General features: G+C 39.4%; 1 protein-coding gene across 13 annotated transcripts in view; it reads left to right on the top strand.

Annotated features, from left to right (window-relative positions):
* The window catches only part of INPP4B (inositol polyphosphate-4-phosphatase type II B), a 400,661-nt gene that overhangs the window by 333,204 nt on the left and 48,906 nt on the right, over positions 1-18,551 (top strand). For all 13 annotated transcript variants that reach the window (XM_064510757.1, XM_064510756.1, XM_064510754.1 and 10 more), the window contains 4 exons: positions 5,051-5,195; positions 14,717-14,889; positions 15,904-16,027; positions 17,091-17,208. In XM_064510757.1, coding sequence (XP_064366827.1) covers positions 5,051-5,195; positions 14,717-14,889; positions 15,904-16,027; positions 17,091-17,208 — 560 coding nt within the window. The remainder of the gene's footprint in view (positions 1-5,050; positions 5,196-14,716; positions 14,890-15,903; positions 16,028-17,090; positions 17,209-18,551) is intronic.

The following is an 18,551-nucleotide window of genomic DNA, read 5'->3' as shown; positions in this document are numbered from 1 at the left end:
TAGGATTATCTGCTTGCTTAAAATTAAGCATATCTTTAAGTATTTTCTGAGTCTAAAAGGCTGAGTTAGTCACTGTCAGACTTGGGACAGTATAGATCTTAGATTTTGTTTTTTCTAAATTTAAAATATTAAGCTTTCATTATTTTTTGTTCTTTCTATCAGTGGAAATAACATATAATCTCAGTTTTAATCATCACATTTTCATTAGCATAATGGAAATGGAAAGACCAAGTAAGTGCTTGTAAAGTTTAAAAAATGCATAATCTACTCTGAAATTCAGCTATCAAAGAAAAAAGCTTTGAGATGCTTTGCTTTGTATGCAGTGTACTGTATCCTCCTGTTCTTTGCTGGTGAAGCTGACACTGCTCTTTTCCACTATTATCAAGGACTAGATATGCATTTTGCAGTTGGGATTGCAATTTCAGTTTTGCTTGAAATCTGAATCAGCGGTGTCCAAAGAAACTCTTTAAACTGACCCTGTCATGTCCACTTCCAGTGCCTGCACTACCTTAGGACCATCAGGAAAGTGAGTTCAAGGCCCAGTGTTGAAAGCTAAACAAGCCCCATCACATCCCTGTCCAGCACCCAAATCTTACCTGTAAGGAATAGCTCTCAGCTTTTTAACTGGACAGGATGCCCTTCTGTTGAGTGACTAGTGCTTTCCATTAAGCCCCTAACTGTCCTCAGTAATAATGCTGTGCTACATCTCTCTGCTTTGATATCAAGTACAAATTTTCATCCCCGTGTAGCTTACAGCAGTACGAATCAAGCTATTTATATTGTGCAGTTGGAAGCACTGTATATAGGCAGTACTAAAGCATTACTGTTTAAGGAGAAATATTTAACCTGAGAGTTATAGATTGCCTCTGGATAGATACTCTCTTCTCTTGCCAGCTGCTTCTGCTATCCTAGAACCTCCCTGCAGGAGGGAAACGGAGGGTGTTGTCATGCATAATACAAGAAAAGGTGGGCACACTGCCACTTGGAGCTGTTTCTGCTCTACATTTCTGACTGACTACTTAACGTGATTGGAGTTAAATAAAAGAATTAAAAGAATTCAGATAAATGGCATTTCCAATAAGTTATATATAAATATTTGAAAAACAAGTAATACACTGAAGATTATTGGACACACATTGAATACCAGTGATGGAAATACTGTTTCATATCTACTAATTTTGTGTCCGATGATATTATTGTGACAACATTGTAATACAGTATCTCAACAGGCAGACATTCCTGTGAAATACTGACCAACGTACAATATTTTCCATTCCAAAGCACTGTCACCTCACAAGAGGATGTTATTCATGCACATTCGTTAAGAAACTGGCTCTATCCATAAGCATACCTGCAGAGCGTTATGGCAACATGCAACTATCTACCCACATCGTATGCATCATTGCGTGAGTAATGCATGCAGCTGTGCTGCCCTATGCGGAAGGGCAAGAGGCCACTGAAGAGCTCTGCAGGCAGTTTAGAAAGGCCTCAGAATCCTGTAGAAACAAAAAGATAGCTTCTGGGGCTCCGCCTGGCTGGCAGCGGTCGGGAGGCAGGCACCCGGTCAGGTGTAATGGCGGGGGAATCGTTTCCTCTCTTGCTTGCCCTCTCTGAAATGAGGGAGTTGAATGGCCTTTTAAAGGCACTTTCAAAGTGGATGGGAATGAGTTGCATTCTTTAACTGGGTGGATGAGAGAGAATTATTTTACAGGTTCATTTTTAAATGCCTTCAGAAAAGTGCCTGGCTTTCTGTGATGCCAAAGCCTAAGTTTTCATGGAAGTCATTGCGAGTATAGATGCATGCCTGCCAGTGCCACAGCAGAAGCAGCAAGAGAAGTATGGCTCCAGCATTTGTAACTAGCAACACCTAGGGGAATGCAGATCTGTTGCCATACATGCCAGGAGACCTTACAGTCCCAAGTGGCTTTTGAAACTTGTAAGAAGTAGAAGACGCCGACCTGCTGTTGACTTGTCCCAATCTGCTTTATCCCTACGGGGACAAGCCTTGTTGCAGATTTCCACTCTTTGTCATGTATTTGGCTTTTGAGCTTGAAGAAACAGTAATGAGGGGGATCGGACACCTTGCTTCTCTTGTTCTCTCACACCACAACTGGAAGCTTGTCTTCCCATTAGCCCCACAGCAACTGGCGGGAAAACCAGTACCAGGGGAAACATCCTGCTTAGGAAGCTAGGGACTCAAAACTTCAGTCTATCAAGAAACGAGATTTATTTCCTTCACACAGAGGACTTATAATAAAGTTTACTTGAGCGACTAGGAATATTTTCCCCTTTTACCCTGACACGTGCTGTGAAATGCTCACTTGTGAAGTAGCTCTTAGGAGAATTGAAAATAGATTGCTTAAGAGGGTGCAATGTGGGTGGAAGATGTGCTAGGCTAGAGGCAAACAGTATGGGAATACTAAGGGGTGAGAAAGAATATGAAATGGATGGATTTCTTCTCTCAGAGAATATAGAGCCGCTTGATTTTAATTAATTTGGAAACTGCATTTCTACTCAAATGTTTGGTTTCCAAACTGCAGTGTTTCAGCAGGTCCTTTGTAAAAGTGTGACGATCTCCAGTCCAGACAGAATAAGCATCGGCATGAATGCTAGACACATCTACATGTTGTGACTGCCTATAATGATGGCTTCTAATCCTAACAGCCTCCTACATGGAGAAATCAAGAGCCGTAGGACAGGCCCTTACTGCCTGTGTCACTTGCTCATAGGTAAAATGGCCAGATGTATTTTAGTGAAAGTGAGCTTCTCTGTCAACAGATGTCTATGAATTTTACTTCAAAACCCTCAGGAAACACTTGCGTGAATTTTGTAGACATCATCTCACTGTGAAGTTAATAGTTGGCTTAAAAAGAGAAAAGCGTGCTTACCTAAATGAAACAGGAACTCGTATTTGCATTGCCTGTGCAATGACTCCAGATGCTCATTCAGAACCAAACGGTGTTTGCTGGGACAGTGCGATCCCAACACAGAGGGAGGAAGGGGAAATTATGTTGCTGCAAGCGCATCAAACAACTTGTTATACATACACCTCAGCAACTTAAGTGGTAGGAAAGGCTAAAGTTCCCTGCCACTTTGCTAAAACTTGCAACTATTTGGGGCCAGGATTTTTACTAATTATAGTATTTGATTGCTCTTCATAGAAAAAAAAACTGTAAAAAACTGTAAAACTAGTGCTCGTGGATGGCTGAAATCAATCATTTTATCCATCTTCTGAATTTTTTTTAGAAAAGCTTGAAGTACCTATGGGATTAAACTTTTGAAGTAAGTCCTCTACCTTTGGCTTTAAATTGTGTCCATGGATGTGAATTTCAGCTAGTCAGATGTATAATATTTTGGTTTGTGTGTACAGGTGTAGGTATTTCTGCTTCTTGCATTGGGCATGCAGTGCTTTCATCTTTGAAAAAATTTGTGAAATAAATGTAGTTTTGCTTGATAGCTACCAACTTCTCATCCCTTGTAAAACAACAATATCTTTTCTTTCATGTTCAGTGTAGCTTGCTTAACATGTTTTCAGTCATTAAGAGAAATACTCAGCTGTAGATGAAGTACCATAACAGTTTCTGAAATCGCAGTGTGTTCAAGGCATGGGGATGCCCAAGGGAGGGCCTCAAACCATACTTATCCCCAACTCCTACATTCTCCTATATTCCTAGGTGCTCATGTATTCTATGTTCCTATGTTCACCTACACTCCTAGGTGCTGACATATTCTTCAGGCTGCCCTACAAGGTCCTTCCAATTCGGGGGACCTGCTTTTGGGGAGCTGGAGGAGAGAATCTCCATTGCTGAACAGAGGCAGCAGGCTGGTGTGCCTCGCTCTGCAGGCCCCTGCCGTGCCCCCCAGTGCAGGGTGCTCCCTTGGCATAGGATGTGCCCCCAAGTAGGGGACAGAGAAAGACTGCATACCTCGACTGGTGCCATGATGATGGCCCAACAACAGTGGCATGTAATTCAAAACAAATACTGGATGAAAAGTTTGCCTCGATGATGGTTTTTCCTTTGCCCTTGTCCAACTTCTAGGCATTACCATTTATATGGAAGCATGGCATTACCTGAGTTTTCAGTTCTTCTCCTTGACCTTCTCTCATGTTGTCTTTTGCAGCTCCATTCTTACACCTCAAGGAGCCTGACATGTACATGATACTTCTGGCTATTATATAATAAAGTAGAAAGAAGAGCAGTGACATTTTCTTTCCTCTCTTCCCCCGTTCCTCCCACCCCCCAGGCAAACTCTGGTTGCTCTCCATTTGCTTCAGAATGATTCAGTTTCAAAGCACGTGTGCTTTTTCTGAGCTTTGTTTATTAGACTTGTATACAGCCTGATGTGTCTTGTATGGCTTGGTTTTTCCTTTTTCTTATTTGACCCCACAAGAATAGGTGTAAGAGCTTTCATTTCTGCAGCATCCAGTACCTGAAGGAACCTTCCTCTATTCCATCACAGCTCTTTCTCTCACTCCACTCTTTTGTTCTCTGCTTGTTCAACTTGACTTCTCTCTGTTTCTGTAATTGTCATATTTATAATGCACTCCGCGAAGTGTCATGGTTGCAATTTGTGTGAGAGCTGCAGAACAAAAGTCATGTGATAAAAATAGAGGGTATATTAAATTGCCAAAAAGAGGTTGCCAAGTACCATGGCAAAACTATGCAATTGCACACAAGATCTTTACTCTTACCATGTTATGTCACATAGTCAACTGTTTAGTTCTCTATGGGTGGACCTAAAATATTTTGCATGCATCTTCATGTACAGTTTGAAGCACATGCACCTTCCAGTGTCTTAAAAAAACAAACAAACAAACAAACAAAAAATCAAACGTTTCAGTTCAGTCATTTAACATTGCAGGAAAAAAGTCCGTGAAAAAGTCTTAAACTACTGGTACACTGCCTAATGAGGAAAATGGTAATATGCTGACCCCTAATATTTCTGTAATCTGTACTTCTCTTTCTCCAGCTTAAGGTGCTGTTAAGAACTTGGTGTTGGCTTTTTATGCTTCTTCAATAATGTGTAGTGATACTCATGCTCTTTTCAGGATAGGGTGTGGGCCAATGTGGGGAAGAGTTTAAACTGCGTTATTGCCATGGTGGACAGACTGCTTGAAAAGGACAACAGCAGCAGCATTAAAGAAGGTGAAGATGACCCTTCACCAGCAGACCGCAAGATATCTCATACAGGTGGTAAGCAACCTATTTTCATTGACTAGAGTAAATAAAAATGGAACAAGTTGCAGAAAAATGAGGTAGAGAAGATTCAATAGTAACTTTGGTAAAAGTGCTGATAGCAAAGTTTTGCACAGTCCTAGCCTTGAATGATGGAAGGCTGTTTATCATATTGCATCTCAGTTGTGTACTTAAAATGTTTGCAATGCTGAATTTTTTGTGCTACATGAAAACCTTTTGAAAGTAAGGTGTTTTCTTTTGAAGGCTGTTGTAGTTTAGTTTATTTTAGGTTTCACTTGAATATACCATTTTGAAGAAAAAAAAGATTAAGTGTATCTTAACCTGTAGGAAACCTTCAAGGAAAGGCAGACATTCTGTTTCAGTGTCATTCTTTCGTAAACCTTCTCGCTTTTCTGAAAAAGGTTACTGACTTCTGTTTTCTGATTTGCTTAAATTCATTGTTCTGTGAATACAGAAGTTGATATATCTCAGTACTGAATGCTGCATAGGGCATGATTCCATGAGCTGATGTGAAGAAAGCTCTGGCCACAGCAGGTCCTTGTCCCCCAATCTTCTGATCTCCCCTATGGGTGGATTCCTTATTGTTTTCACACAATATAGATGAGTCAAGATCTGCCTCATACATCTGAAGAGAGACTTTCTTCTGTGCATGTGTTTATGTGTGTACGCACGTTGCAACAAATGAGACAGCACCTTGGTGATCATGTATACTGCTCCAAATGTAAGAGAAGCAGGACCAAGTCTTGTGCTACTCCTCAGTAAACAAATAAAACACAACCCCTCTATTTGATTTTTTCTCTTGTATTTTCTTTCATCTTGTATTTTCCTTTACAGTTTTTTCTTTCTCCAAGTTTTCATGACTTAATTTTACTCTAAGACTTTTGAAGCTGTTAGAACATATTTGTAGTTCTTTCCTATATATTTGGAGCTAAAGCTATTTTTTCAGCTATGTATCATTTGTGCAGTAGTGGTAAATTTATCACACCACACTTTGGTTGCAAACTTCATTTTTAATGTAGCTAGTAAGTCAGCACTTCTACCAATATGAGAGATTTGTGTTGGGATCCTGGAATTCCTATTTTCCCTGCTAGATGTGTTGGAGGGTGTTTTTAATGTTGTTTTATTTATTTATTTTTATGAATAGTCCAGAGACAGAATATTTCTTATCTGTTTGTGTCTGTGAGTTTCTCTCTACTAGGAAAGTATCCCTCATGCTAGAGAGAGAGAGCTGATCTCATCTGCATTTTCTGTTGATGGCTTGCAGGTGCCAAAGTATCAATGCAGTTGTGCTTTTTTCAAAAGAGTTTTCTATGTTCTTCAGACTTTCCTTAGATAAGAAGGTACAAAATTCTCAACAGTGAGGTAGTAATAGTTGTCAACTTGAAACAGTCTTTAAAAAGTGAGCCCAGCCATTCCGATTCTGATTACAAGAATGAGACTGAGTATTTGTTCTTGTGCCCAACTCTCCTCTCTCCCCCTAGATGTTGTTTAACTAGTATTTCTGCTATTACTAGCAGAAATCCAGTGTGACAGTTGTGTTTTGCAGGGAGAGTACTACACTTTCACCCAAACGTCTTCCCCTATGTTACTGCAGCGTGTACACACGTGGGCTGGTTATAATCAGTATTCCACGTGTCAAGCATCCCTTTAGTTATGGAGCAAGATTTGAGACTGAATTTTGTTTATCCAGTCGGGGGGGGGGGGCACAGGGAAAAACGTGATTTAGGATTATACAGTTGGGGGGGGGGCACAGGGAAAAACGTGATTTAGGATTATGCTTTCCTTTGTTTTGGATGCTCTCTGTCCATAAAAGCAAGAGATTGAAAAGCTCAGCAGCATGAACGCTTAAAATACAGATTCCTGTTTTTCCTTCACTCTCTTTGAGCCCCTGTACATCTCCTTTGTGGTTCTGTATAAGCCATGAAATATATTTAACCAGAACCAGTCCATTTGTGTCTTACGTTGTACTTCTAGTTGTATAAAAAGAGAGCAGGGTGCTCTTAGCTTTGATACAGGCTCACACTTTATGCAGGCAACTGAAATATTGATTAGAACTTTTAGCTCACAAAATCAAAAGTACTTGAAGTTACTTCCTTTTAAGGATTGTAATAAATGGCCATCAAATAGACTGAAAAATACCACTTGCTAAGCAATGATGGTGATTGTAATGGTTAGAAATTGTAGGAGATGTGTTTTGTTCAGCTGAAAGGTTATGTTCTGGAGCTGACAGGCCAGGGACACAGAAAGCATCTAGGTGTTACGGCACTGGGATAAATTTTTCTCTTAAATGTGTCCCTAATTGCAGGGTATTCCCCTAATTCTCTTAAAGCTGTAGCTTCTGGGAGAGCAGAATCGGTACTTCTGCTGAATTGTGCTTTGTGTTCGGCAGCATCTCATCAAATGTAAACTGCAGCAGATTTCGGGGAGGTCGTTCTCTTTTCATGTTCTGCTTTTTGTGGAGGGCAGCGTGTCCTTATTATGGTTGCACACGAGTTGGAATCGCAGTGCCTGTGCCAGCCCATAGGAATTTCAAGGTCATACAGAAATGGAAAAGGTTATAAACAGCTTTCTGTTATAGGACCTACTTAAAAGGTGGACCTTTCTGAAGATTTGTCTGGGTGTGTGGCAAAGCTGGTTGCCTAGCGGTTTTCCAAAACCATTGGCTTTGGGGCCAGAACTTTTCATGTTTGGCTTCTGTATGAAGATGTGGTCTTGTATGTTTGTTAGTCTCTCTGCATGACTCCCTTGAGAGTTTGACAGGCAGTGTTGAGGATGCACAGTGAAGCACCTAGATAGACGTGGAAATGCTAAGGTGGGGTTATAAATTCACTTTTAATTCTAGTCCATTGTGCGTACGAAGAATAGCTGTGTGCTACTGTTTGAAAGAAAAATGCAACTTACCCAGGGATTTGACCAAATTATTGAAAAGTATGCTTTAAAGTATGGGATAAAATGTTCGCTCATGTCAGTGAAGTTGATTGATACAGTTACTGTGTGGCGTATAACAGAATGGAATAGATGTTAAAGAATGCATCACACATTCATTAGAGATAATAGAAAATAGGACAATTACTCTTTTGAGCAATAGCGTATTCCTATAAATGTGGATGCTGTCTTAATACATGTTCAGAACTTGCTAAGATAGGTTTATATCTGCAGTCTTAGTGTTGGCATTGTGTGATTTCCGCCCCCCACCCCAGCATGCTTGCTTGTTGTATTACATCTTTGAAATCTGAAATATCAGCAACACCTTTTCTATTGTATTTACCTTTCAATGTGAATTATATCCTCCTTAGCCTAACTTTTCATGCAGTCTGACCTTTGAGTGTATACTTTGGGCTGAATTTGGATTTGAGTTATCAGTTACCAAGGTAACATGGTGTGTTTCATCAGTTGCAGGATTACGATTCCTCTGCAGGATAAATCAGGAAGGGTAGATGGATTTTAAAGGAGAGCTTTTTTTTTTTCTTTCTCTCAAGACTGCTTTGCTTTGGAGAATTACTTGACAACATTAAAATCCTTTTATTTTCACCTTCTCATTTTCTGTGGGAAGCAGGATGTGAAAGCCTGTCCTCAAGCCATTAGAGTTGCCTGTAAAATGCAGTAGCTTTTGCTCTCATGTTTACACAGCTCCTGACTGATCTCCAGGTTTAGCAGTGTTGGTCAAAAGGGGCCGTCATTTCCACCCGCTTCGTGTACCCCTCCCAAAGAACTGCTGTCCAACTGTTCTTTTACTTTTCTCTTCGTGGGAGCACTTTCCGAATCGCTGCGAGCAAAACCCACCCAGCTACATCAAACAGCTTCAGGTGGCAGTATGATTTCACCTGGATTTTTGCCTGAAGTGACCTATGGAATTGGGCAGGTGAACGAGCCAACAGTAACCTTCAGCATTGGTAGTAAAGAGCATTTAAGGAATGGTACCAGATTTCTTAGCTGAAATGAAGCAAAACAACTGTTCATAGCCGCATTCCTATAGGGATATGTGGGTTATTTTTTCTTAACTAATCCTATCCCTGATGGAGATGCTGTAATTCTGGATTAAACCCTTCTGTATTTCAATACCCTGGGGAATTGCATACATCCAAATGTAATTGATGGTGAAAATGCAAAATAAAGCTGTATTCTAGTTTTGTTTGCATCTTCAGAAAGATGATCTTTCACTGTGAAGTTATCATTTAGTCAGAGAAGAAAGATTCTCACTTAGTGTGTGTTCCCCGATTAGCAGATGTTATTTATTGTGAGGAAACAAGAACAGTTCTGCAAAACTTTCTCTTCCCTTCCTTGTCCTTACATTTTTCTTTCTTGTTCTCTTAAACCTATTAGTGCATCACCTTTGTTTCCAAAATTCGGTGAATCTCACCTATTTCCCTACATTTTCTTCCCCCCGCCCCTCACTTTTGTATCTTCTTCTTTTTGGTAGGTTCATTTACTGGGCTTATATGTAGCCCAGAATATAAGATATGCCACTTCTGTCTTTCCCTAAGTGACTCAGGTATTGACAGAGGCTTAAATACTTCCAGTGTGAAAGGGAAAGGAAGAGCATTTGATTGAACAAATTATTTTTTAAACAAGACATCAGAATATCTAGTTTCACAACGTTGAGTTGATTATTTCCTGCTGTTTGCACCAGCTGTGTTGGGGGAGGTGGTTGGTTTGTTTTGCCTGCCTGTGCCATTCAGACATCAGAGTCTGTCTAACATTCAATTTCTGATGGCATGCCATCAACTTATTAATGTTGTTTGACCTCTATTGCCTCAGTCCTCTTATGGGTTATTTGTATGTTTGTGTGTTAAGGGAATAAGTGATTCACTACAGTGAATAGGTTGTTCTTGAAGTCTTGGGTCAGCGCTGTTACCTTCGTTGCCATACATCTGTAAAGCCCTCTGCGGCTTTAAGTGCAAGAGGTTATGCTTGCTTCTGCTTTTAACTCTGCTTTTAATTTTTACTTTCATACCATTTACATTTTGAGGTAAATTAAAGTCATCAAAGACTTTCACTGCTGTCCACACTATCTAAAAATCAGTGATAGAATTAGCTTTTGGCTTCCTCTGTCTTGCCAGGGTAAAAGGCAAAAGGAGTGCTATTGCAAAACCGTAAGATTCTTCCTATTTGATTACCAGCACGTTTTAATAAACAGCTCAATGGGCCTGATTTTGAAAAGAGCAGGAGCTTGCTTTTGTACCAAACTCCTTATCAATTTTAACTTGCAGTTTGACATATTGCAGCTTGGATATTATCGTGTAGAAATTGCAAGCTGCATGCTAAGCAGATCATTTGCTTGTGTAGGCATGTTGATTAAGAGGACATAGGACTGAAAGGCATTTTCCAGCAACTAAAGAGTAAATTCTATCATAAGCTCAATTTCCACAATTCATTGTTAAAAATGGAAGCAGAGTATCTATTCAGTGCTTATGCTGCACGTGTTCTTTCCTTTTAATCCCACGCTAATTGCATAGTGGTAATAGTCCTTCTTTTAATTTCTTCCCTCCATCTTCCATTTTAATGTGTCTGGCTTTTGTTTTGGTTTCCTTACAAAAGGCTGACTAATATGATTTTTGAATTTCCCTGCTTCATCACTAGGTTTTAGGACTTCTGTTAGGAAGCTGAGTATTCCAGACAGGGCAACCTGCTCTGCCCTTGTCTCTTTAGCAACCTGCAGTCTCCTTGTAGCTTATCTCCTTGCTCCTAGTGTCCTCTCTGAAAATGGTTACTCATTCAGTTAGTTCTTCAGTCTTTTTCTGTACACTTTTTGACTTTGTTTAGAATGCACATCTTGCAGTTAGAGAAAATCAGAAGAAATTTGAGATCCAAAGGGTCAACATTTTTGTGAGCTCTTGAATGTGTGAGATACAAAAGTAATAGTTTGTACCATTGCCTTCCTTCAGTGACTCTACCATGCTATCATTGGTCAGCGGAGGAGTCAAGGTCCCGAATTTCAGTGTGCCAGACTGTATCTTCTTTATAGCAACAACTGAGTCTGAGCCAACTGCAGGTTTTCTTGTGAAGGAGGAATTGTGGGACATCCTGCAAAAATCCTCTCCCAAAATCTTTGGGACTTGACTTGTGAGCAGTGACTCCTAGCCAAGCAGCATCGTCACATGTCAGCAATGTTGTGGCAAGATGAATCAGAATAATCTAAACTTGAATTCAGACCAGGTTTTTAAAGCTCTCTTTATAAATATTATCTCTTTACACATTTTGTTAATATTCCAAATTTATCCATGCATACCAGGCAGTTGTATTTTCCATATACTATTCCATTCATAGATATTCTGTTTTCAAAACAGAATAGCCTATTCTAGTTCTATAATGGGGAATAGTAAAGAACACGGCAGTCTGTCTTTTAGACTTGCTGACTAGCTCCATCTTCTGGGGACTGGGCACCCTTATGAATTGTGAGCAAGAATTTTCAGCATAAGCAAGGAGTCAAATGGTTGTTATGGATAATTTAATTACATTTGGGTATAGTTTTATCTTGTTTCCTGTTGGCAAGTACAATTCCGTTCTATAATAAACTCATTCTGTAGTAAAATAATTTCTTTTTCTGTAGCCGTTAGGGTGAGGTTTGCTACAGACTTCTTGTTTGATTTCTTTGTTTTTGGAAAACTGCTATTTTAAGCATAACTAAACAGAAATATAATAACGATAGGCTTTCTGTAAAGCAAAATATCTATATAAATAAAGCTTTCTACAGAGTAATGTCATGGCATTGTGTTCACTGGGACACTAAATAATTTTCATATATTTAGCATGACTGTCTGTTAATAATGGGAAAAATAGCCTGGAGAATTCCAAAATTTGAATCCTTTATTAAGAATCCCCAACTATCACTGACAAAAATTACTACTGTTAGTAATATTATCAAATATGTCCCATTTTTACCTTTGTACAGTAAGATATTGCAAAACCAGTCTTACACAAAATTCTTACCAGAAAATGATTTTGAAACTACCACAAGGTATGTGCAAAGTAATTGGGAAAATTGTAATGGAAGGTAGTTAGCAGTGATTTACTGCCAGCCTGGAAGCTGTATGGAATAGAATCCATTTATGTTTGTTCTGGGTCCAGTATTATTGAATATTTTCATTAATGACTTGGATGATAAGATACAGATGATGCTCATAAAATCTGCAGATGATACAAAGCTGGGAGAAGCTTTAGGCACCATGAGAGCAGGATGAGAACTGATCTTGATGAAATGGCATAATAGGATGAAGCTCAGTAAGGGAAAGTACAAAGTTAGGTTCTTAAAGTAGCAGAAATACAAGATGAGGAGCGACTGGGTAAGCGGCAACTGGGTAGAAAAAGATCTGTTGTGTGACTTGTGACCGGTCTGTGACCTGCTCTTTTATGAAAAATGGTAGTCTGTAACACTCTTTAGCCCTGTCTAAGTAACCTGAAGTTGTAAAAGCGGGGTCACAAGTGCAGCTAGTTACAGAAATCCATCTTTTTCTCTCTTGCTGTCATTGAGAGGAGAGTTTATGTTGTCTAGTCTGACTTGCTGTATGTCACACGTCATTAAATTCCAGCTGAACTGAGACTTAACAAGTTCTGTTTGTTTTGCTCAAGTGCATGTTCCAAAAAAGTGTTCTGTTTTTGAAGACATTAAGAGATGAAGAATCTGTACTTCCCTGGGTACTTTATTTCTCTAGTGCCTCATTACTAGAAGTATCTGCCTTATTTCTAAATATGAATGTTTGGTGGCATCAGCTTCCAGCCTTTGGTTCTTGGCTTGCTTTTATTCACTAGAATAAAGATCCCCTCAGTACTTGTTATTTGCTCCTCATGAAGAAGAGAAAGCAAGCTGCTGCTCAGTCTTTTTGATAAGCTTAATGAGATCAAGCTGTAAATCTTGGTAGCTCTTTTCTGTACACCCTTCCTTTTTTGAGCAGTCTTTTTAAAATGTGTACTCCAGGCCTTGGCATGCCGTTTATCAGTACTCTTTTAGTCAGTGTCATATATAAAATCACCTCTCTTTGCTTTAGTGTGAAGTTGGGAGCAGCTTATGTTGTGTTTTGTTCACGATGGCCTCGACTTCCTTTTCATGCTTGCTCTTTTCCAGGGGACAGTTCTCCAGTCAGTATTTCTTGCACCTAAATATGTATGACTGTGTTAAAACACATTGTGTCTGACCACAGATTGTTTGCAAAGTGACCCAAATTGCTCTGACTGTGCTGACCTTACTCCTACATCCTCCTTTATACACCTTATTTATTACAGTTTCTCCTAACTTTCAGAGTTCTCTCTAGTCTGCTTGGGTGGGTGCAATTTTATTCATTTATATATTTTTCCATAGCATAGCCAAAGTAACCTTCCCAACAGGCAGCCGTGTCTTCCTGCCTAAAGAACTTCAGTACTAGTGAGTTTGTCTTGGTCTGACTCAGAATGTTACCTGAAACAATTTGCTGTTATCTCCCACAGAATTACAAATTAAATAGAACAATTTTAATTATCCTTGATTCTTAACTACAATAACTTACAGAAAATATGAGTTGGTGATGGACAATATTAAGGTGGTTTCACTCCCTACATTTAATTTAGATTTTTCTGGGTGCGTTGATCTGCCTTTCTTTTTAAACTATAACAATAAAACTGAGATGAAGGGGGGAGCTTTTTTATCTGCTTTACTTAGAGAGGGGTAGGCAAAACCATATGCAACTTGAATGAAGGTCTGTTTTTGTTATAAGTCTATTCCTGAATTTTTCAGGATTTAATCAGGCAAGTTTGGGTCAGCTATATTCTACTTTTCATCCATTCCTAGTTATCCTTTTGTTTCATTTTTAGTGTCCTGAGGAATCCCATCATTCAGGTATTTCACTAGTCTATTTTTTATGATATTCCTTAACATACACTTTAACAACAGAGCAAAACATATTACAAAATAGTTATAAATCTGTCTGCCCAGAATAACTCAAAAAATAATGAGTTCAATATCTCTAAATATTTAAAGAGAAGAATATAGAGAGAAGCTAAAAAAGAAAAAGAAATGTGACCCGAAGGTTATTATTTTTCCAGCCTGTACATTAAAGAGATAATATCCTTCCCAGATGGTTGCTTGTTCTTTTGTTTTGCCTTCCAGCACCCAATTCTTCTTAAATATAGGCTCTTCCCCTTCTTCTGACCGCACTTTATTTGCTTGGTTGGCAAGGTTGTCAGGGCTGGAAAGAACAGGAGATCCTCCTCTCCGCTGTATTCATCTTGTGCTAAATGGGTTTTCACGTGTCTCCGTCCATGCTTTGTGAACAGCGCTTCAGCGCGAGTTTTACAGAGTAGCTAGGTCTGCCTTAGGAAGTCATTGTTTCAGGATGTATTTGGATTTAGGCCAAGGGTTTATCCCCAGTCTCGGTGGTAAGCTCTAATCCTTCCTCTAAGCAAATCTTTGGTGGTGTTTGCTGTGCTGCAGCAGTTGGGGTAGAGCTGCAATGTCAGGGAGAAGTCCAGGAGTATCTACACCACCGCTGCAGCCCCCTCGCCAAGCTGAGAAGGATTTCTACCACAACTTTTCTGTCTCGTTCCAGGTGACTGGTATGAACAGCTTTATCCCCTGGTGATTACGCTGAAGGACTGCATGGGAGAGGTGGTGACCAGGGCGAAGCAGTCGATGACATTTGTTCTGCTCCAAGAACTTGCATGCGGTTTGCCACAATGTTTGATGTTGACCCTAAGGAGAGACATTGTCTTTAGTCAAGCGGTAGGTTATCTCATGTCACTTATTTCCTACTGTGGTGGCTGTTCTAGGTTACTGGCATTGCTAAAATGGAGTTCATGCCAGTATTTGTGGGGTTGGGCAGGGGGTCAATTTAACACAACTTTTTCATATATTTGGCATTACATCCACTTAAATATTTTATACTGTGAAGGAGAGATGAGCAGCAGATGAAAATCCATAGTAACTCAGTCGCTGAGTCACAGAAATAATCTGGAATGGACCAGAAGAGGTTACCTAATCCTTCCCCACTGCATAAAGAAGGGCCCACACAGCTATTTTTACAGTCTTCCCAGATCCTCTATTCCAGTACTGAACTCTCCTCATCCTTTGGATGTTTTCTGCTGAAGTGCAGCATGAGTATTTCTAGCTGCCATTCAAGCAGATATTTTTTTCTCCTGTTTGTCTTGTAAGTGAAGAACAGATTATTCCCTTTCAGTTTGTAGCAGTATTTTATGTGTTTGAAGTCTGTTATCACGTCTCATCTCAGACTTGTCTTCACTTGGTAAATAACTTAAGTTCTTTCAATCTTTCTCCGTGGATTGTGTTTTCCAGATAGATCGTTTCTAAATGATTGGTCTAATTTCTGCCTTAAGCTGTATTTGTTTTCCAACATTACTTAAGGAGTTAGAGTGGAACTGCCAAGGAGATCCAGTTGCATTAGGTGCCTGACTGATTTTTAAATCCATCAGAAGTCACAGCCTTATTTGTTAATAGCCTGCCAAGGGAGGTTCTCCTCTCACGTATGCCAGTGTAATCACATATAACCCTATGAAGCAAATGAAGCTTCTCTGGTATAAAATAGGGAAATATTTTACTGCCTTTTATACCACAAAATGCATCAATAACATTTTAATATGAGGTGATGGACACAGTCACTAAATATCTGTTGTTTTCTCCAGTATCTGAATGTTTCTTGTATTGCGTACAATGATAGCAAGCCTTATTTTAACTATAACATATCTGTTAATTTCACATTTTTTTTCATTGTCTTTAAAGCTCGCTGGATTGGTCTGCGGCTTTATAATCAAATTGCACGCAGGTTTACATGACCAAGGCTTTTTACAACAGCTTCATACTGTGGGATTGCTTGTGCAATATGAAGGACTCCTTAGTACATATAGTAAGTATTGTTCTTGAACAAAGGTCCTTATGCATACGAACAAGAAGTTCGCCCGGTAGGTTTATTTTAACCTGTATCCCACTTCAAGGAATTTGGCTTATTGAATCAACACACATTACCCATTAGTAGACAGTAGGCTTACATATAATAGCACAGTTGAAGCCACTGGTATAGTGCTGCATGCCAATTCCGTATCAAAAATTATGTATTTTTGTATTTTATTTTTCAATTTCTTTGAGAGTGCTAGCTGCTGATTGTTCCACTGAGAGTGCTGGACTGCATGGTCTTAAATACAGGAGACTAGTCTCATCAATACAGCTAGGGGAACTTTTGTTTTTAATAATTAAAAAAGAAGTCTGTATTTGTAGAATTATTTAGCCTGACACATATCAGGTTTATAAAGCTAACACAAATAGCAGGTTTAAAGAGTTACTGACTCTCTAAACCTTAGCCCTGTCAGCATTTCTGGAAACTGCATGTCAGTGTTGGTGATATGAAGATAGCTTGAAAACTGTTTAATTCCCAACTTGCTACGGATGCCATTGTTTGATAGCTATTAAAAAGGACATTGGGAGAGAGCAATTGCAATACACTTCAAAATGCCTTGAACTAGATGTACTGAAATTCTTCCCCCAAGTAGAGAATTTGACCAAAGTAGTGGGATTTAGCATTTGTGCAGCACTTTGCCTTTCCCAGGCAATTGCAGATGCTCACTCTGAGGCAGCTGTCAGAGTCCCTTTGCAGGGTGCTCGTTGTTGTTCTCAAAACCTTTGTTCTCTAACAGCAGGACAGTCTTTAAAAACACTTTCAGAATGGACAAAAATGTTTTTTTCTAAGGCTATTCTATTCCCATATATAGCAGGCTGATTTTTCAGAAATGCTTAATGCTCATAGTTATCACTTGGGCCACAGAGAATTGTCAGCAGTTCTGCAAATCAGTCTGCTTTCATGTAGGCTCCTTCAATGTGGATCTAGGGTTGTGATTTTAGATGCACAGACTGGAAAATATAGTGGTGACTGATCAGTCCGCTCTGTAAATAACCTCTGTAATCTTTCTGTATAGGTGAAGAAGCAGGTATGCTGGAAGACATGGCTGTGGGAATTTCAGATTTGCAGAAAGTGATGTTTAAAATCATTGAAGCCAAATCAGAAGACTTTTTGCCTATTATAAGTGGAAGGCGGTAAGAATTTTCTGCTTCCTGGAGCCTATGGCACATAGCTTTAACCTGTAGCACGTGGAGATCCAGATAATCATTTTCTTGTTGCTGAGTTCGCTTATGTGGAAAGCGCAATGGTTTTACTTTTCATCAGGTTAATGGAGATGTGAGTAAGATTGTAGGAAGTTGTAAAGGTAGTAGTCCTATGGGCTCCCTGTTACCTTCCTGATGAGGATCTGAAGGTTGCAATTATTAATACAAATTAATTGTAAAAATTTCTCTGAGTTGTGTGCTGAGTTTCTGTTGCATTTTACATATCCAGACACTGAATCACAGAGAAGAGGCAAGGGCAACATCTATAAAAGTGTCCTCTAACGCAAGGTACTTTGGTTTTGAGGTGTCCAGAACTTATATTTCAGTGTGACAAATGACATAGCATCTGCAAGAGTTAGGCCTTGATTGTCTGAAGATGGAAACTGAAAAATCAGGATGCCAAAAATTAGTGGTCACTTTTGAAAAATGAAGCCAATTCATTTGCTGAAGATCATACAGGAAATACGTAGCATCTGAAATCCTTGTACAAAGTGACTTACAAATTATGCATTTCACATAAGCAATGCTAAAGATCAGGACATAAACTGAAATACTTCATTAACTGTGGCAGTAATAGGGTTAAAAAGATTGTTACGTGTGGCGAATGGGTTTTTTGTCTCCATTATTGTTCTAGTCTGAACTTCTAAATGATCTTAGTGTTGCAGAGATCACATCTTTAATAGTACCATTATTCTTAAGATGACTGTAAACTGAATTTGACTAAAAGCAGCAACTTTTAGAAAAGATATCTCTCCTCTGAAGGGGGCATTCACCACTAATTTACTTAATTATTCTGGATGATTCACTTTCATCCTATGGGCCTTCTGAGAAGGGATTGAAATAAAGAGCAGGAAGGCCAGCATATGATAGGCAACACATTGGGGAATAATTAAGAATAGTTATGGTGTGTAGATAAAACAGCAGAAATGCATCCTTTGTAAATCACACCAGTCAAAAATCTTGAGAAATCCAGCAGCCGCAGTTGCTGGCTCGCTGCAATTGCTGTGGTACACTGAACTGTCACACCGGGAGGTCCTGGTTTTGAAAGAGACTTGAGCTTTAAGCCGCCTCAGGCGTTCTGGATTGATGGAGTAGTCAGTCTTTCGGGAGAAGAGTTGCTGCCTATGATTGCTATACTGTACTTACTGGCAGGTGTTCACTGGATGGAAATGGTAGCAGTCTAAAAAAAATCTGTAAGGCTGGTGCGGAGCCCCACTGCTGTTATGGCTGTGAAGAGACAACTCCTATCAGAGAGCATTGGAAGTGAATAATAC

The sequence above is a fragment of the Dromaius novaehollandiae genome, chromosome 4, assembly GCF_036370855.1.
Source record: "Dromaius novaehollandiae isolate bDroNov1 chromosome 4, bDroNov1.hap1, whole genome shotgun sequence".
Taxonomy (NCBI): domain Eukaryota; kingdom Metazoa; phylum Chordata; class Aves; order Casuariiformes; family Dromaiidae; genus Dromaius; species Dromaius novaehollandiae.
This window is presented reverse-complemented; position numbering and strand designations above follow the sequence as displayed.